This window comes from Heterodontus francisci, chromosome 4 (genome assembly GCF_036365525.1).
Source record: "Heterodontus francisci isolate sHetFra1 chromosome 4, sHetFra1.hap1, whole genome shotgun sequence".
NCBI lineage: Eukaryota > Metazoa > Chordata > Chondrichthyes > Heterodontiformes > Heterodontidae > Heterodontus > Heterodontus francisci.
Window position 1 is genome coordinate 154,324,862 of NC_090374.1, and position 17,716 is coordinate 154,342,577.

General features: G+C 47.0%; 1 protein-coding gene across 1 annotated transcript in view; it reads right to left on the bottom strand.

Moving 5' to 3' along the window:
- Positions 1-17,503, bottom strand: part of cxxc4 (CXXC finger 4) — a 41,880-nt gene extending 24,377 nt beyond the window's left edge. The window contains exon 1 of the mRNA XM_068029039.1: positions 16,688-17,503. Coding sequence (XP_067885140.1) covers positions 16,688-17,503 — 816 coding nt within the window. The remainder of the gene's footprint in view (positions 1-16,687) is intronic.
- Positions 17,504-17,716: the final 213 nt, after the last annotated feature.

Below are 17,716 nucleotides of genomic sequence, written 5' to 3' on the forward strand. Positions count from 1 at the left end.
TTTTTGTCTTCACTGGCCTGAGTGGTAATCTGAACGAGTAAATGATCCGCCAGCCCCAATAAAGACAGGCAATCCACCCGCATTAATCATGAGGAGGAACATCTACCCCAGTTTTTCCAAAAGCTGACATTTGATCAAAATGAGAAGCTCAGTTCCTGTCCTTGCTCATGTGGCGGGTGCTTGTAAGTTTTCAAAAGATAAAAGAGGTTGAATACAGTCCATTAAAACCAGAACTTTTGTTCATCAAGTTTACAAACTCAATTCAGCCTGAAGCTGGGTAATTAGCTGGATACAAGAATGAGAACATTAACGGCTGAATTCACTTCTTATTGGCCTGCCCATGCATCTACACTGCTATCCTACTGTTTTTGTGGGTTATGAATAGTATACTGCCACTCACTGGGCTACTGAAAGAAAGACTTGCATTTATGAAGTGCCTTTCACCACCTCAGGACATCTCAAATTGATTTACAACTAATGATGAATTTTTGCAGTATAGTCACAGTTATAATTTAGGAAATACTGCCACTGGGGAGGCAGGGGCCTGGGTGTAGGGAGGAAGTTGAGCGCTTTTACATTTAAAATGCTGCAGTTTATTAAAGGGACGCAAGATTTTTTGGACAGTTAGAGCCACAAGTGACGAATTACTGAAAGAGCAGCAGCTTCTTTTAAAATTCGTTTGTGGGATGTGGGCGTCGCTGGCCAGGCCAGCATTTATTACCCATCCCCAATTGCCCTTGACAAGGTAGTGGTGAGCTTCCTCCTTGAGCCGCTGCAGTCCTTGGGGTGTAGGCACACTCACAGTGCTGTTCGGAAAGGAGTTCCAGGATTTTGACCCAGCAACTGTGAAGGAAGGGCGATATAGTTCCAAGTCAGGATGGTGTGTGGCTTGGAGGGGTGCTTGCAGGTGGTGGTGTTCCCATGCATCTGCTGCCCTTGTCCTTCGAGGTGGTAGAGGTCATAGGTTTGGAAGGTGTTGTCGAAGGAGCCTTGGTGAGTTGCTGCAGTACATCTTGTAGATGGTACACACTGCTGCCACTGTGCGTCGGTGGTGGAGGGAGTGAATGTTGAAGGTGGTGGATGGGGTGTCAATCAAGCAGGCTGCTTTGTCCTGGATGGTGTCAAGCTTCTTGAGTGTTTTTGGAGCTGCAACCATCAAGGCAAGTGGAGAGTATTCCATCACACTCCTGACTTGTGCCTTGTAGATGGTGGACAGGCTTTGGGGAGATAGGAGGTGTGTTACTCGCTGCAGAATTCCCAGCCTCTGACCTGCTCTTGTAGCCACGGCATTTATGTCGCTGGTCCAGGTCAGTTTCTGGTCAATGTTAATCCCCAGGATGTTGATAGTGGGGGGATTCAGCGATGGTAATGCCATTGAATATCAAGGGGAGATGGTTAGATTCTCTCTTGTTTGACATGGTCATTCCCTGGCACTTTGTGGCACGAATGTTACTTGCCACTTATCAGCCCAAGCCTGGATGTTGTCCAAGTCTTGCTGAATTTCTACAGGACTGCTTCATTATCTGAGGAGTCGCAAATGGTGATGAACATTGTGCAATCATCAGCGAAAGTCCCCACTTCTGACCTTATGATGGAGGGAAGGTCATTGAAGAAACAGCTGAAGATGGTTGGGCCTAGGACACTACCCTGAAGAACTCCTGCAGTGATATCCTGGAGCTGAGACGATTGACCTCCAACAACCACAACTACCTTCCCAAGCAGCATCCAAGGATTGGAGGGAGGCGAAGCAGAAGCAGCCAGGTATAGTATTAGCAGCTGGAAAGCCTCCCAGATTTTTAGCTACATCTGTGAAAGTTTTACTGGCTGAAGTAACGGCTTGAGGGAAACAACTCTTGGGCACCAAGGGCAGGAAGCCCAATAAGACGCTGGTTCAGGTCCTGTGGAGGGAGGTTGCTGAAGCAGTCAGTGCAGTGCAACTTCCAGCACCCCAAGAACCGCCACACAGTGCTGGAAGAGCTTCAATGACCTCACAAGGGTAGCCAAGGTAAGTCAAGGCACTGATCAAATTCCTGTCATCAACCAAAGAAGTTTACTCACCTCCTTGCCTCTCAAACTCTTGTATCATCAGCTGGGTGTCAAGAAAACTGAAGCACCATCATAGCTCACAACCACTCAGTGAACTCACACTGCCTGTCTCAACCAGTTCTGCTAGCCTTCAAGGACAATTTATTCAAAGGCACAGTGCACCTAAAGATGTGTGTACTCATATGGGGGGGGAAAAAAACAAGAGTCAATGACACTCACTTTCTTTTAAGATCTCAGCGAAAGAAAGAGGTTGCATACAACCATCAACAGAGAATTGCAAATAAGGGAGGAACATAATTACTGGAAACCCTGAATTCTCATGAGGAGGAGGCACTGCAATTAACAGGAGAGGCTGTAGGAGATGGAGCGATTGAAGGAGATGTTTGATAAAGCCTGGACAAGGCTCAGCATAGTGCATAAAGCTGGCACTGCCTTTCTTAAAGTATAACAATGTTCTTACATTGCCACTACTTCTTTAAGGGTATGATAGAACATTGATCTCACAGACAGATCATGGAGAAGGTTTTGGAGCATGTAGTACAAATAATGCAAAAGTGAGAAGAGTCCACTACTACACTGCAAAACATTCAGAAAGTTGCTCATGACCTGCAGAATACTGGCATGACCATTTCTAAAAAGGGCCTCCAAGAACTGATTGAGATCATTCAGTCTATCATGATGCTAACCAGTAGCACCTCCGAGTCGGTCTAGCATGGTCACAGACGTTGCTGTATCTCCAATGAGCTTGTTTACTTAAGGCTCCCTCCACTCATTGGGCTGGATTTTGTGGAGAAGGCAGTGCTCCCAATGCTAGGCCAAAAAGGTGGGGGCAACCCCATTTTGGTCTTTTTGTGCCGCCCAGAGAAATCCTCTGGTGTTTTGCTGCCTAAGTGTCCTGCGCCGGGGTCCTCATTCCTTTAAACATGGGAATTCCGCCTCCAAAAGCTGCCAGCCAATCACAGGGCCGGCAGCTCAGCAGTATCGAGAGCACCACCGGGAGCAGTGGCCGCTGCCGGTACTGCAAAGGCCTAGGACCCAGGCCCAACACCGGAACCCCGGACCTCAGGTAAGTGAGGTGGGGTCGTCGGGGACAGACCAGAAGGCCCCAGCGAGGAGGGGTGATGGGAGGGTGGGCGTAAAGTCCAGGGGGATGGGGGTCATGGAGTTGTAGGTTTTGCCAGTGAGGCCCTCCGTGAGCCAAAGATTGCCCACGAAGGAAGGAGACCCCCCACCCCACCCCCACCAAGCTTGCAGGGAGGGAGCCTCATTTTACAAGGCATCCTCCCCGCATGGAGGAGTGGAGGAGGCACCCCCCTCTGCTGGTTGGATCCCAGTGGCGGTGAGAAGAGGCCATTAGTGACCAGTAACAGGCCACGTAAGGGTCTCAAATGGCCTCTGGGTAGGAAGGCCGTCTTTGGCCTATCCACCCCCCGGCAAAACTGCTTGGTGACAGGGCGGTGACAGGCCCTCCATCCCCATCACCTGTCACGATTCTATGGGCATTGCCCCACCTCCGACCCTGCCTGGGGTGGGGGGGGGAGAAGGGGAATGGGGGCCACAAAATCTAGCCCATTAGATCAGTTCTCCCCCTTTCCCCTCCAGTCCATAACTGTACTTTCTGCACAGCTGACTAAATAGGTAGGACGTGTTTAGGAATGCCATATGCCTAAAATCAATATGCAGGCAAAGGCCAGGATTTTATCCAGGCGACGGGGGTCTCGACCACAGGCAAAAGCGCAGGCAACAGCCCTGCGTCATCCCCTTTGGGGAAGGCCTGCCTGATCAAGTGGCAATTAGGCACTTAAGTGGACAGCTGCAGGCCTTCCCCGGGATCAAGAGCTCCAGGGGCGGAAGTCCCGCCCACGTGGACCCACCAGTAGCCGTGGATCACAAGGGAGCCAGGCCATAGGTAGGTCAGGGTAGGAGGGGTTTCACGGGTGGTCGTTGCAGGGGAGGGAGGTGTTGGGAGGTCAGCAGCAAAGGCAGGAGGGTGACTCTTAGCGGGCCCACCCCCCCTTTCTGATGCCAAGTCCCTCGTTCGGGCACTAAGTGCCTTTTAACAAGTGACACCCCCACCACACCCCCACCCAGGAGCCAGCAAGCAACCCAAATGGGTTTGCTTGGCATGCTCCCCATGCAGCAACAGGCCTGCCCGCTACTGGGTTAATTCCGGCGGCAGCGGGAAGAAGCCCTTAATTGGTCATTAATTGCCCACTTAAAAGCCTAATTGGTGAGAGGGTGGGAAGGCTGTTCACAGGCCTTGCCGCCTTGGACTTAATTTGGGCGTAGGTGAGAAGGTGGCAAGCTTCCCCTCCCGCCGTGGGGAGAGCATAAAATTCCCCCCTACAGTATCACCAACCTTCAGTTCCAGCAAACAAAATAGCTCCTCAATGCAGCATCCACCTACCTAGTGACTACTTTTATTAGGGTCAGGGTCAGCATTGGAGAACAATGAAGTTGGGTGGATTGAGCAGTGCACCTGACCTCATTTAAATGCACCAGGTTGGGCTCAGGGCAGGTGAAGGGCAATGGCACTTTATTTCCCAGCGAGGACAATGTGGATGTGAATTTTTAACCAGCAGATTTAAAGTGGTAGAACTTACCACCCAATTTTACTCAGTTTTACACCCTAAAACAAGTGGTAATTCAAGAGGAAATTCCTAATTACAACACAGAAGGACCCCATTCCACTGGGTCTGTGCTTCGAGCAATCCCAAACTAATCCCACTGCCTCGCTGTCTCTCCATAGTCCTGTATCTCTCTGATTCAAAATGTTCACCTACTCTGTTCACCCACTGTGCCGCCCTACCTTTTCCTTAAAGCCCTATAAGTTTTTTTTTCTTTCCAAATAAATATCCAATCCCTTTGAAAATTACAATTGAATCTGCTTGTATTCCCCTTTCAGGCAGTGCATTCCAGATCATAAATCACTGTGTAAAAAAACAATCTTCTCCTCTGATTCTTTTGCTACTACTTAACAACGGTATCTATTAAATATGTGATTAAAACCAAGATTAACAGATTAAAAATTTTAATTGTGAGATTAATTGTGATTAATCTTTTCAACCGCTTGACAGGTCTAGTCTTTAAACATCTAATCCCTCTGACCATAGATACATTTGGAAGAGAGCTTGGAGCTGTCATATGGGATTATGCCAAATGCACTGTCTGCAAGTGGAGCAATAATCAACCCCTTAGGGAAATATAGAAGCAGAGAGAACAAGGTAAAGGCACAGAGAGGGGTCAGAGCTAAACACCCAGAAAATTAAACATCTGTCAAATTGTTTACCACAATAACATCCAAGAAGCCAAGTTCCTAATAGCACTTACAAAAATTCGATCTTCTTCTGCACGTGTCTAATGGGAGATGTGCCCCATTTCATTTGCGTGCTGCATTCCTTAGGGCATTAGGAAGGAAAAATAACAGAGATCCACAGCTCCAGCTATCCACCCACTGCATCATGCATTTATTTTGGGCATACTCAGCATGGACAGGGAGCTCTTGTTTGCTTCATTTTACTAGAGTACCACTAACACAGAAGTGATAGGTAAATTGGCCATTAGCAATTGCCCCTAGTATAGGTAGGTGGTAGGGAAATATAGGGACAGGTGGGGATGTGGTAGGAATATGGAATTAGTGTAGGATTAGTATAAATGGGTGGTTGATGGTCGGCACAGACTCGGTGGGCCGAAGGGCCTGTTTCAGTGCTGTATCTCTAAACTAAACTAACACGGCCTGTGTCATTTTCCCTGGAATTCCACTCAGTATTGACCTGGAAAGAAGACTTCACATGGAAACTGGCCGTTAAAAGGTTCCTTCAAATCGGGAGGATCTGTTGAGCTGCAGCCTGAAACTTCCATTTACTTCTAGTCAGGATTTTGCTCCCCACTCTTTGGGATTTTCCCTGTGGGCTTCAGAATCCTGCTGTCAGACTGAAATGGGGGTCAAAAGCCTGGGAAACAGTCACTCAATGTGATTTTCCCTAGAGAGGCCAATTAATGGCCAGACGGCAAGCTCGCTATCTAATTAAGGATGGGGGGGTGGGCTCTCCAGCTTAAAAGCAGCAGCAAGATGCCATTCAAGGTAAGTGAAGGAGATGGTGCTGGAAAATGGAGGTGCCCACTCTCCAACCTTTAAAATTTGAAATAAAAATTGGCCTTTGCAGCCAAGCCACCACTGTGGCAGGAAGCAGGGGAGGATTGTGAGGTTGGGGGGGGGGGGAGCAGTTTCCTTCTACAGGGTAGCCTGTGACTGCTGCTGCACCCAGGCAGGCAGTGAGGGCTCTAAGCCTACCTGGAGCACTGCCCCCCCTCCCCCCGAGTCTGTCATTGGGAGGCCACCTCCAGACCGCTAAACTGGCCCCACCGCCTCTGGGAACCAACTGGAAAATCCCAGGCGGCCTCCTTCAATTGACTTTAAGTGGCCATTGATTAGTATAATCAGCTAACCGCCGCATGCGGACGGGGCGCCGTGCCAACCCACCATCCCGCCTCCAGGAAAATGGCCCGAGGCTGGGATGGAGCCTGGGAACCAGCAGGCAGGCCAACAGGTGGCACTATTTTTAGCACTCGCCTGCTTCCATTCCCAGCCCTAGCAGTGGCTCAAATTCCAGACCTTTGTTGTAGTAGTGTTGCACTGGGAGGGCAGAGGCTATTTGGCTGCAGTTTCTGGGAAGATGGGGGAGGAATGAGGCATCAGATAATAAAGATGCTCAGTAAAGGTGGTGATGGTGGTGGGAGGGGGAGGCAAGGGGGCTTGCTGGCCAATAGGACATCAAATCTGGCAGAGGCCAAATACCTATTGAGTATTGGGGGCAGTGGGCAGAGAATGATGAGAGGATGACAGGCAGAGATTGCTTTGTTCAGGATCCTGATCCAAAAGACCCTGATCTTCAAGAGGGAGGGCAGTTATATATTTTAAGTGTACTCTCTTGCTCCAAAACTGCCCTATCACCACATGATTAATAATGGACTTATTCTAATATAAACAAATTCATCATTTATTAATTTAGGGATCACTGGGAAGCATTGTGTTTCCTTGTCCCAGTTTCCAATTGCCTGAATATTCAGGACTCTGCAATTTTCAAGAACTCCAATACGCAGACAGCTGAGCTTCCCCCCACCCTGCCCCCGACCACCAGCACCATTCCACCCCATCTCCCCCACCCCCCCTGCTGTTTATCTGCAACACCTCTGCATTTGGAGTTGTTAAATGCCCAGTTAATCTGGCAGAATGGAAATCAGCCCAGATTTTTCCAATTATCTGATCTCCTTCAGGGAAAGGAATTATCCTCCTTTCAGATGACACTGATGGAGCGTGACCTGGCAGACAGCCAATTTTCTCAGTCTCTGTAGCTTTTGATGAGTCTCTGCTAAGGGTCTACATGCCGGAACTTTGGAATGCACCCTGCCCCCACCACCCCTACCCCCAACACCACCTACATGTTAGTTACAGCTTCCGATGCACAATTACCTAAAATCCCCGGCAAGGAGTGGAAGGGCAAATGTTATGACACGCCCAGCACAGATAACTACATGTCACAGTTTCCAACAGCACAGGATTAATGGAGTTTAAGCTCCTGAGTGTTAACAGAACTACTTCACTCTATCCAACTTGGGCTTGCCATAATCATTTTAATAGGGGTGCGCTGATGGAGCTTCGAACACTTAAATAAACTAGCCCAGATACCCAGGTTTTTATTCCTCCCATTGCTTCTTCCTGCTACTTTCTGGAGGATATTATTCTTACAGATCATCACAGAACGATTGTGACAAGTTATCAATTCTAGGCTTCCAGCATTTCTTGTTTTTGTTTCAGATTTCCAGCATCCGCAGTATTTTGCTTTTATATCAATTCTAGGCTGGCTGAATTCAGTAAATAAAAACATTATAAAAACATTAGTTGACTCTCCAATCACCATTTCCACAGTGTACCCCTTAGCCCCTGCTCCTTCCTGGCAGCCCCTGCAAAACAGGACTTCAATGAGACCATTAGCACTAAGGTTAAAAATATTTTTTGTCTTTTTTATATAAAAGGCAATAGGATGGTACAGGAAACAAAACAAAAAAACGATATTAAAATTAATCTGCAAACAGATGGTAATCAGCATGGGAAGCCATGGTAAGAGGGTGAGGTTAGTAGAGTTGATGCTGTGCGTGCCATACGTCAAAATGAGAGGCCATAGCAAAGTAACATGAGCTCAATTCCTTTGAATATTTTAGTGTCAATCCCATGCTTAGCGCAGGTCACAATGGGAGTGTTTCAGGGTTTGTAAAGTCAGACTACTCATCTCGAATCAGTACGTAAAAGGGTTCAACCCTCACTTCAGGATTTCACTGCATAATCTAGGCTCACACATCACTGCAGTATTAAGGCAGTGCTACAATGTCAAAGGTATCACGTTTTGCATGAGACGTTAAATCACAGCCCCTTCTGCCTGTTCAGGAAATATCTAAAAAAAAAGCAGGGAAATCTTCAACTGTACTAGCCAACAGTCCTTGCTCTTATTAACACCACCAAAACATATTATCTGGTCATTAACATATTGCTATTTGTGGGATCTTGCTGTGCATGAATTAGCTGCTGCGTTTAATACACTACAATAGCAACAACACTTCAAAAGTACCTCATTATTTGTAATGTGCTTTGGAACAACCTGAGGATGTAAAGTGCAAGTTTTTTCTTGAATGTACGGTTGAATGAAAAGCAGAAGTCACATTTGTTGTAAGTGCCTTATATTGGAATCTGCATTGGTTTCCAACTGTGCAGTTTTGCACCGAGCAACTCTCCCACTGTGAATGTGTGAATGGCCTCAGTTGAACTCTGAACTTTGTTAATAATTAATGAAAAACTGTCAGTTTTTAAACTGTCCCAACTCTCTGCACTACCTTCAAACATGTACCCCACTCTCCACGTGAAACTGTAATGAAACTTGAAACAGGCTGTCCATTGGAATGTTTCTTTGATGCAAAAAAATCAAGTGCGTTGTGAGTCAAAGAAATAGCACATTGACAGGTAATCCTCCCTCCTTCTCTCCTCCCATTTCATTCCACCTGCCTCTTGCTCCCCTTTCCCACCACACTATTCCCCACTAGGGCTGGATTTTATGGGTCACCGAGGTTGGGGGGGGGCCCACAGAATTGCAACAGGGGGTGGGGGGCGTAGGGCCCGTCACCGCTCTGTCACCAGGCAATCTTGTTGGGGCTGGGATCGGCCGACAACAGCCTTCCCGCCCAGATGCCAATTGAGGCCCTTAAGTGGCCTATTAATGGCCACCTATTAATTGCCACTTAAGGGCCTCTACCCCTGCCGCTGGGATCTAACCAGCAGCAGGGGGTGCCTCCACCACGTGGGGAGAGCACCTTGTAAAATGAGGCGCACTCCCTGTGGGCTTGGGGAGGTGTGGGGGTCCCAATCTTTAGCCCACAGAGGGCCCCAGCTGGGAGACAATGCACCTCCCAGAACTTCCCTCCCATTGGGCTTTATGACCACTCTGCCACCCCACCCCACACCCCCCCTCCCCATCCCAGCCCCTCGCCAGGGCCTTCCGGACTAGCCCCAGCAGTCTCATTTACCTGAGGGCCAGGGTTCCAGCACTGGGTCTGGGTCCAAGGCCTCTGCAGTACCAGCAGTGGCCACTGCTCTCAGTAGCGCTGCCAATACTGCTCAGCTGCCAGCCCTCTGATTGGCCAACAGACGTTGGAGGCAGGATCCCTGTCTTTAAAGAGATGGAGATCCCAGCGCCAGAAACTTCTCCTTCGAACAACGGAGGATCGCTCCTGGTGTGGTGGGGGGGGGGGGGGGGGGGTGCGTGTGCTCAAATGGGCCGCTGGGATGGATGTTAACTTTCACCTCCAGATGGAAAACTGGCCATTGCAGAGCGTCATCTGTTATACATCCCAATAGACATGGTGTATAATGGGGGCCCATTCACTATGACCATTTTCCACCTGGCAGTGAAAGTTAAAATCTATCCCAAAGTATGAGAAATTAGAGGTGCGATCAGCCTCTCACTAAAGCTATGTTCATGTCTTTATTTTGCATTAAAATCTGTGCTGTTAGATTATGTTTGTTTAGTCTTGAACCCAGGGCTCTTCCCCCCTTTCCCTCTCTGTACCTATTTCACATCAGTGGCCTGCTCCACTCAGCAACCAACCTTATCCACTCTTTTGCTGCCCATTATATGCCTTACAAATGCCCCTGATGTTCATAACCCCCAGAACCATCACAGTGCACTGGCAGAACCACTAAACCTTGACCTCCAGCCCTTCTTCCAATTCTTCAAAGACAGTTTATTTCCTGTCTCTATCTAGTGTAGAAAGAAGCAATCATCTCTAACCTTTGATAATACTATCTCTCACAGTTTAGTTTAGTTTAGAGATACAGCACTGAAACAGGCCCTTCGGCCCACCGAGTCTGTGCCGACCATCAACCACCCATTTTTACTAATCCTACACCCCCACCTGTTCCTATATTTCCCTACCACCTACCTATACTAGGGGCAATTTATAATGGCCAATTTACCTACCAACCTGCAAGTCTTTTGGCTTGTGGGAGGAAACCGGACCACCCGGAGAATACCCACGCAGCCACAGGGAGAACTTGCAAACTCCACACAGGCAGTACCCAGAATTGAACCCGGGTCGCTGGAGCTGTGAGGCTGCGGTGCTAACCACTGCGCCACTGTGCCGTCTTGAACATGAGACAAGAAAAGGTGTGCTGTTCAGTAGAAGTTTCTCCTCTCCTATCTAATCTCCAATTTTTGGTCAGTGCCCTTCCAAAGCTTTACTCATTTATTCCATATGGTCTCCCAACATCTCTTCTACACTCACAGCAGGTGATTACAATGTGGAATCCTCCGGCAAACCATTACTGAAACAGAGCCCAAGAAAATTTATTTTTAAAAGAAATTTAAACAGTGTGATGGAAATCACACGCCAAATGGAAAAATATTAATTTCATCGTTTGAAACACTGCTTGAGAACTTTTTACTGGACACTACAAATAACTTTTTAAAAAGCAGAACTGAACAGCTAAAAAAATGGTCATGCACATTTGCATCTCGAGAAGACAAAGGCTGGCTGAGAGACAGAAGTAAATTACCCGAGTCTAGCTGGAACAATGGGGGTGCTCCCTGATTCAGTTAGCGAGATGGTTTTTGTCAATAGTGGTAATCAAGACGCGACACCCTTTGATTTTGTAAGAGCCAAACACCACCACCACCACCCCCCCCTCCCCATCAAGACTACAGAACTTTACAGGCAATCACCAAGAAGACAGCTGAAACCTCCATTCGGCCTTCTGGAACCAGAGAAGCAAGGCTGAAATTGTGCATGTGGCCCCCAGCGAGGACTCCAAGACTTTAACATCAATTAAGGACATTATAACCCAGTATTTGCATTCCATTTATTACCAATTTTACTTCAACCTCCCGACTCTTTCTTCCCCTCTGTATTAATTTGTGTGTGTGTGTCTCCCGTATGCATGTGAGCGTGGATGTGTCGCGTATTTTAGTAATTTGAACTGGTTTACAGTGATAAGGTTAATAAACTTACATTTTTCTTGTCTAAACTCAAGAAAACCTATCTGATTAGTTTATTTATAATTATATTCAAGGAACAGTGAGCAAGGGCTCACTGAGGTGGTAAGCTAAAATCACTGTGTTTAAAAAGATAAACTCTGTTACAGCCCAACCAGAGAAGGGGCGAGAGGGGAGCCTGAGACCCCTTCTTGACCTGGTCGTAACAATAGTTATTTGTAAAAAAAAAAGGAATATTTAAAAAGTATGCAGGCCAAACAGGAGAGTGGCACTACACTAGTCGGCTCATTTTGAGAAAAACACAGTTACAGAGCTGAAGGGCCAAACAGCCTGCTTCTATGCTGGAACATTCTATGATTCTAATTTTAAAAAGACTTACATTTTTATAGTGCTTTTCATGACCACCGGACATCACAAAACACTTCACAGCAAATGAAGTACTTTTTGAAGTGTAGTCACTGTTGTAATATAGGAACCAGAGCAGCTAATTTGCACACACCAAGCTCCCAGATAATCTGTTTTTGTGAAGCTGATTGAGGAATAAATATTGGCCAAGACACCCGGGATAACTCCACCACTCTTCTTCGAAATAGTGCCATGGGATCTTTTATATCCACCTGAGAAGGCAGAGGCAGCCTTGGTTTAACATCTCATCCAAAAGATGGCACCTCCAACAGTGTAACTCTCCCTCAATACTGCACTGGAGTGTCAGCCTTGATTTTAGTGCTCAAGTCCTGCACTGGAATCTTGAACCCATAACGTTCTGAATCAGAGGCAAGAGTGCTACAACTGAGTTTAGGCTGACATTAATCAATGACACACTGACTACTTTAAGGTGGGAGTCCATTCCACCACTTAATGGAAAAAAAAACTTGTGATATTTCCATGTCTTGTTGAACATCCACAGTCTACTTTTGCTGCCCAGGTCAAATGGTTCCAAAGATATCCCTATAATAGTAATAAGGCAAACTAAAAAGTTGAAAATTAGTTGTTTTTTTTAAATGGAAGCTATAAAATTCCTGGTTTGTGGATATCCTTTTCTCACAAGCTGGCTTTGTGTTCATCAGAGCTGGATTCAAATGCAAAATATAAAAGTGAAGCTTCCCTACAATATGCTACATGAAGATTCTTCAATCAGTGCCATTTCCTATCATATGACACTGCTTGTTCATCGAATTCTTTCCTACCACGTGATCTGTGCTCAAACTGTGCAACATATTGGCAGGAACAGAAGCTACAGCATGAATGACGGATGCTAGTTAATGACTGAAACTCTAGCACAGGTGAGGTAGAGGATGCACTGGTTCTGAGACAGAGGTGTAAAAATTCAAATGGGGAGTTGTGATTATACCATACAAGGCAAAATCCAAGAGCATAACAAGTTGACTGAATTACGCTTTCAATTCAGTTAGCTATTTTATGTTCTTTATGTGCTGTTTGTTTTGGTCACTTTATAAAATAAAATACACATTAAAAGATGTCTTGTCCCAATAGTGCAACATATTGGCAGGAACAGAAGCTACAGCATGAATGACAGATGCTGGAAGTGGCGATAATGGCATGACATTGGTGAAAAGTCACAAGTGAGGAGCTGTAGGGACATGTCTTACATGTATGATGCAAATACCGCCACTCCCTGTACCACAATGCAGAATTGCAATGATATTTCAAACATAAACTATACATTTTGGGGCTGGTTTTACAAACATCCACCAACATCAGACTCTTGTGAAACCTGGAGAGAACAGAGGGACTCTCCATCCATTCACTTTAATGGAAGCAAAGTGATGAGGAGCATGTCTGCAGTTTTCCCGATATGCACTCCCAGCATGTGAGACGCTTTGCAAGTAGCATGACTTTGTAAAATTGGCTCTAGAATTAGGTTACTGGCTTGTGGTATAATTACCAAACATCATATATCATTTGAACTTCACTCTTACATTACAGGTTGCCCTCGAATTTCTGTATTTCCTAACGGAAGAGAGCCAGGGAAAAAAACAGCAGAGGCATGGGGAGAGGTAGATGGAGAGGAAGAGGTGGATGGTGGGGAAGAGGTGGAAAGAGTAGCATCAGCGTTATCAACCATTTGTATTGAACTAAAGCAGACCAGGACCTTTGGTGGTGAGGGAAGAAACATAGAGATTAATGGGACAGATACCAAATCATGGCGGAAGAGTTAGGAGTGATGACTGGATGTTTGACAAAAAAGATGAAAAAAGAATGAGAGAGAGAAAGTGCAAAATGGAAGAAATGGAGAAGGGAGGGGGTTGCAGATCGTAGGGCTGGCACAGCTGAAGACTCTGCTACCACAACTTGTGATGGGAAAATGCTCCAAGGCCAGAACCTCGGGATCAAAAGGTAGAGGAGGAAATTGAAGGCCAGAGGAATTTGCAGAGGCAGTGTGAGGTGAGCCCATGGAGAGGTTTGAAGATTTTAAAATTAAATCAGGAGACTTAGTGAGGACAATGAACTTCCACTCCTGCTCACTGATGTCATCTCCACCTGCTTCAGGCAGCAGTCAGTGTCGGGGCATTGAAATGAGGCTCAGGAGTTGAAAGCAGCCAGATCTCACACTTTAGACGGCCAAACAGATCCCCGTCAACTTTGCTCCACGCACCCCACGATTGCAGTCCCAACTTAGAATCAGGGTTCAATTCATGGATCCAATGTCAAAACACTAGTGATCCCAATACTGACCACCAGGGCACCCCGTGCTGAATTCCACCCAACTCCCACATAGGTCCTCTAACATCTACCCATCATTTTCTACCATTCAGTCAATTTCTTATCCATTTTCAAGATGAATCCCCACCGCTTTGAGTTTGACCAAAGCTTTTCGTGTGGAATTTTGTCAAACACCCTCTGGAAAAAAGTTGAGGAACATCTGTAAACAGTTGAGGAGTAACATCAGGCAGGATATTCCTCTTCTGAATCCAAGTTGGCTGCTGTTTACTAGAGGATTATCTGTACCACAATAACCAAGTTTACATCTGATAATCAATTCCATTATTCTAACCAGGACTTAAGCTAATGGGCCAATGTCTGTCTTATGTCTCCCTCTTTTTTCAATGGAGGTACAGTGCTAACTTTGTTGTGCGTTGGCTTGTCCTGTTTGAATTTTATAGGCTTGGAGGTTTTGAAAGGGGCTGTTGCCTCATTGGTAGATAAATCCTAAATCAGAACACTGAGACCTGTTAGCATTAACAACAGGAACGAACTGCAGCATAATGGGAATGTGCATTTCAAACTTATTTGTGCCCATAAGATTCCATGATACACACCTATGGGTCACATCAAGACAAAAGCTTAGATGTCCCTGGTCTAGGGTTAGGACAGATTAGTCTATTGTTTCCAATCTATCGGTTTCTCTCTTCCACATCATGTAGCCTGTATTAAAGTTCTCCAATTTACAGTAGTTGCTAAACACAATTTCATACATAAAATCATACAAAGTACATATGGAGTTAAGCCCCAAAACGTTAACCAATGAGCCTACAGTTTCCAAATACCACATGGCAGCCAAGAACATTGACCCTGATTAACATGTATTGGAAAGAAGTGAGCGCAATGCCCCGCTTTTCATCCATTGGTGTCAAGGTATTCCTGGCTGCTGGTATATTACACCATTGTATTCCCTTCAGATGCTAAATCGACTAGCTTCAAACATACAAGTCTTTTTACCACTTGTAACGTATGGTCAGAGGGTGGATTAGGACTGGTGTATGAACTAGTCACCCTGTCAATATTGGCCAACACCAACCCTAGACTAGGGATATCCAAGCTTTTGTCTTGGTGGGCCCCATAGGTGTGTATCACAGTCTCATGGGCACGGATAAATTTTAAATGCAAGCTCCCATTCTGCTTTCTTCTTCTTTGGCCTCCTTGTCTCGAGAGACAATGGGTAAGCACCTGGAGGTGGTCAGTGGTTTGTGGAGCAGCGCCTGGAGTGGCTATAAAGGCCAATATTAGAGTGACAGACTCTTCCACAGGTGCTGCAGAAGAAATTGTTTGTCGGGGCTATTACACAGTTGGCTCTCCCCTTTCGCTTCTGTCTTTTTTCCTGCCAACTGCTAAGTCTCTTTGACTCGCCACACTTTAGCCCCGCCTTTATGGCTGCCCGCCAGCTCTGGCGATCACTGGCAACTGACTCCCACGACTTGTGATCAATGTCACAGGACTTCATGTCGCGTTTGCAGACGTCTTTAAAGCGGAGACATGGACGGCCGGTGGGTCTGATACCAGTGGCGAGCTCGCTGTACAATGTGTCTTTGGGGATCCTGCCATCTTCCATGCGGCTCACATGGCCAAGCCATCTCAAGCGCCGCTGACTCAGTAGTGTGTATAAGCTGGGGATGTTGGCCGCCTCGAGGACGGATAAATTTTAAATGCAAGCTCCCATTAAGCTTCAGATATCTCCTGTTGTTGATACTAACAAGTCTTGTGGTTCTGATTTAGGATTTATCTACCCCTTCCCAAACCTCCAAGCCTACAGAATTCAAACAGGATAAGCCAGTGAGCAACAACATTAGCACTGTGTGGTGACTGAACTCAAGAGTGTTAACCTAGAGTTTGAATGCAGCACTGCCTGCCTCCAACCAGACTCAATCAAATTACACATTCTGGCAGAATGCTGGGTGAGTGGTGTCCCGTTGCACCTCCCACTTCCCAGCCTTGTCTCTACACCTCTACACCAGTGGATACACCGTTACCAGTAAATGCAGCCCAAATTTAAACATGACTGGGACTGAATTGCCAAAGATTGAAGGGCTGGTCTCCCGGGACTCAGGGGGAATGTGCTTTGAAGAGCCCTATACCACTCAACTGTCATTCATTCCAGCCAGCAGTTCTATGTGGACTGCTTCTCTCTGCCACCTCTATTCTATACAATTACAGCACATCCAGGGAAAAGGACACAAATTCAGCCAAAGGAAGCTGCCCAATTGTTTAGATCCCTGATTGCATGCAATTCTCCACTGAGGAAACAGATTCATCGTCTTGATTAATTAAAATATTCCCAATTAAGTGCAAGGTTTGAATGAATGGTTATGGTTAAAGAATATCGCCCCCATCTCCAACCCCCACCATCCATGGTTTTACTCTACCTCTGGTGAACAGCCTGGTTTCTTCTTCAGCTCCTCACATTTCCGCAGCTTGCAGATTTGGTGGCCGGTTTTGCGGTTCCGGCAGCTGCTGCACTCTCCGCAGTTGATCAGCCTTCTGCAGGGTGCGCACAGTCCGCACCTTTTCCTCTTCTTCTTGGCGGGGTGACCGCCGGCCGCAGTTACCTGGTATAGAGGGCAGTCTGGCAGGCTGGCAAGCTGCAGTGCGCCGTCTGCCATGGCCGCCAGGGCGGCGGGAGAGTGCAGGGCTGTCATGATGATGATCCCCGGGGGCAGGGGGATGGCCCCCAGGGCGGGCAATGTGGGGAAAGCGCCTTCACGTTCCTGCAGAGCCAGCAGCTCGGCCTCGGCAGCGCTGCATTCAGCCTCCCTGCTGCAACCCCCGGCTGAAGATTTGCGGTGCTCGGGAGACGAGGCAGCAGCGACTGGACCGGGATGCACAGTTTGCAAAGTCCCAGCTGGCAGCCTGTCAATCTTCCCCGGGCTGCCAGAGTCACTTCGATGAGTCTTAAGAGTGCACATTGCAGCCGCTTTCCTGCCCCAGAGCACGGCACTGTCATTATTCCAAAGTGATCCTGCTAACCTGGCTTTAGGAAAGCCTGGTGCGAGCGGGCACTCTCCCTCCGCAGCCTGCCTGGCCGATCGGCGAGTTTGGCTGCAATTTGCTAAAAGCCTGTAACTTTCGTCTTCGGAATCGGAGTCCACCACCACGACGCTCACTTCGTCCTTTTCCTCCTCATTGTGCGGCTTTTCGTCGCTCGGCTTCCCAGTGCAGACAATACCTCTTTGACCAGACATCGCTCTGTTCAAAGCAGCAGCTTGACAGAGCTCCCAGGGAACTTCCTTCACTGCCGAGAGCTTGTGGCTCACAGTGCTGTCGCTGTCAGACTTTTCGTCTTATTACATTTTTTTATTGAAGGAAGCTGCTCGTGGCGCTGAAAGAAAACACACAGAGGCTAATGTTAAAATCTGCAAGCCAAGAACTAAAAATAATAATACAGCACACGTTTT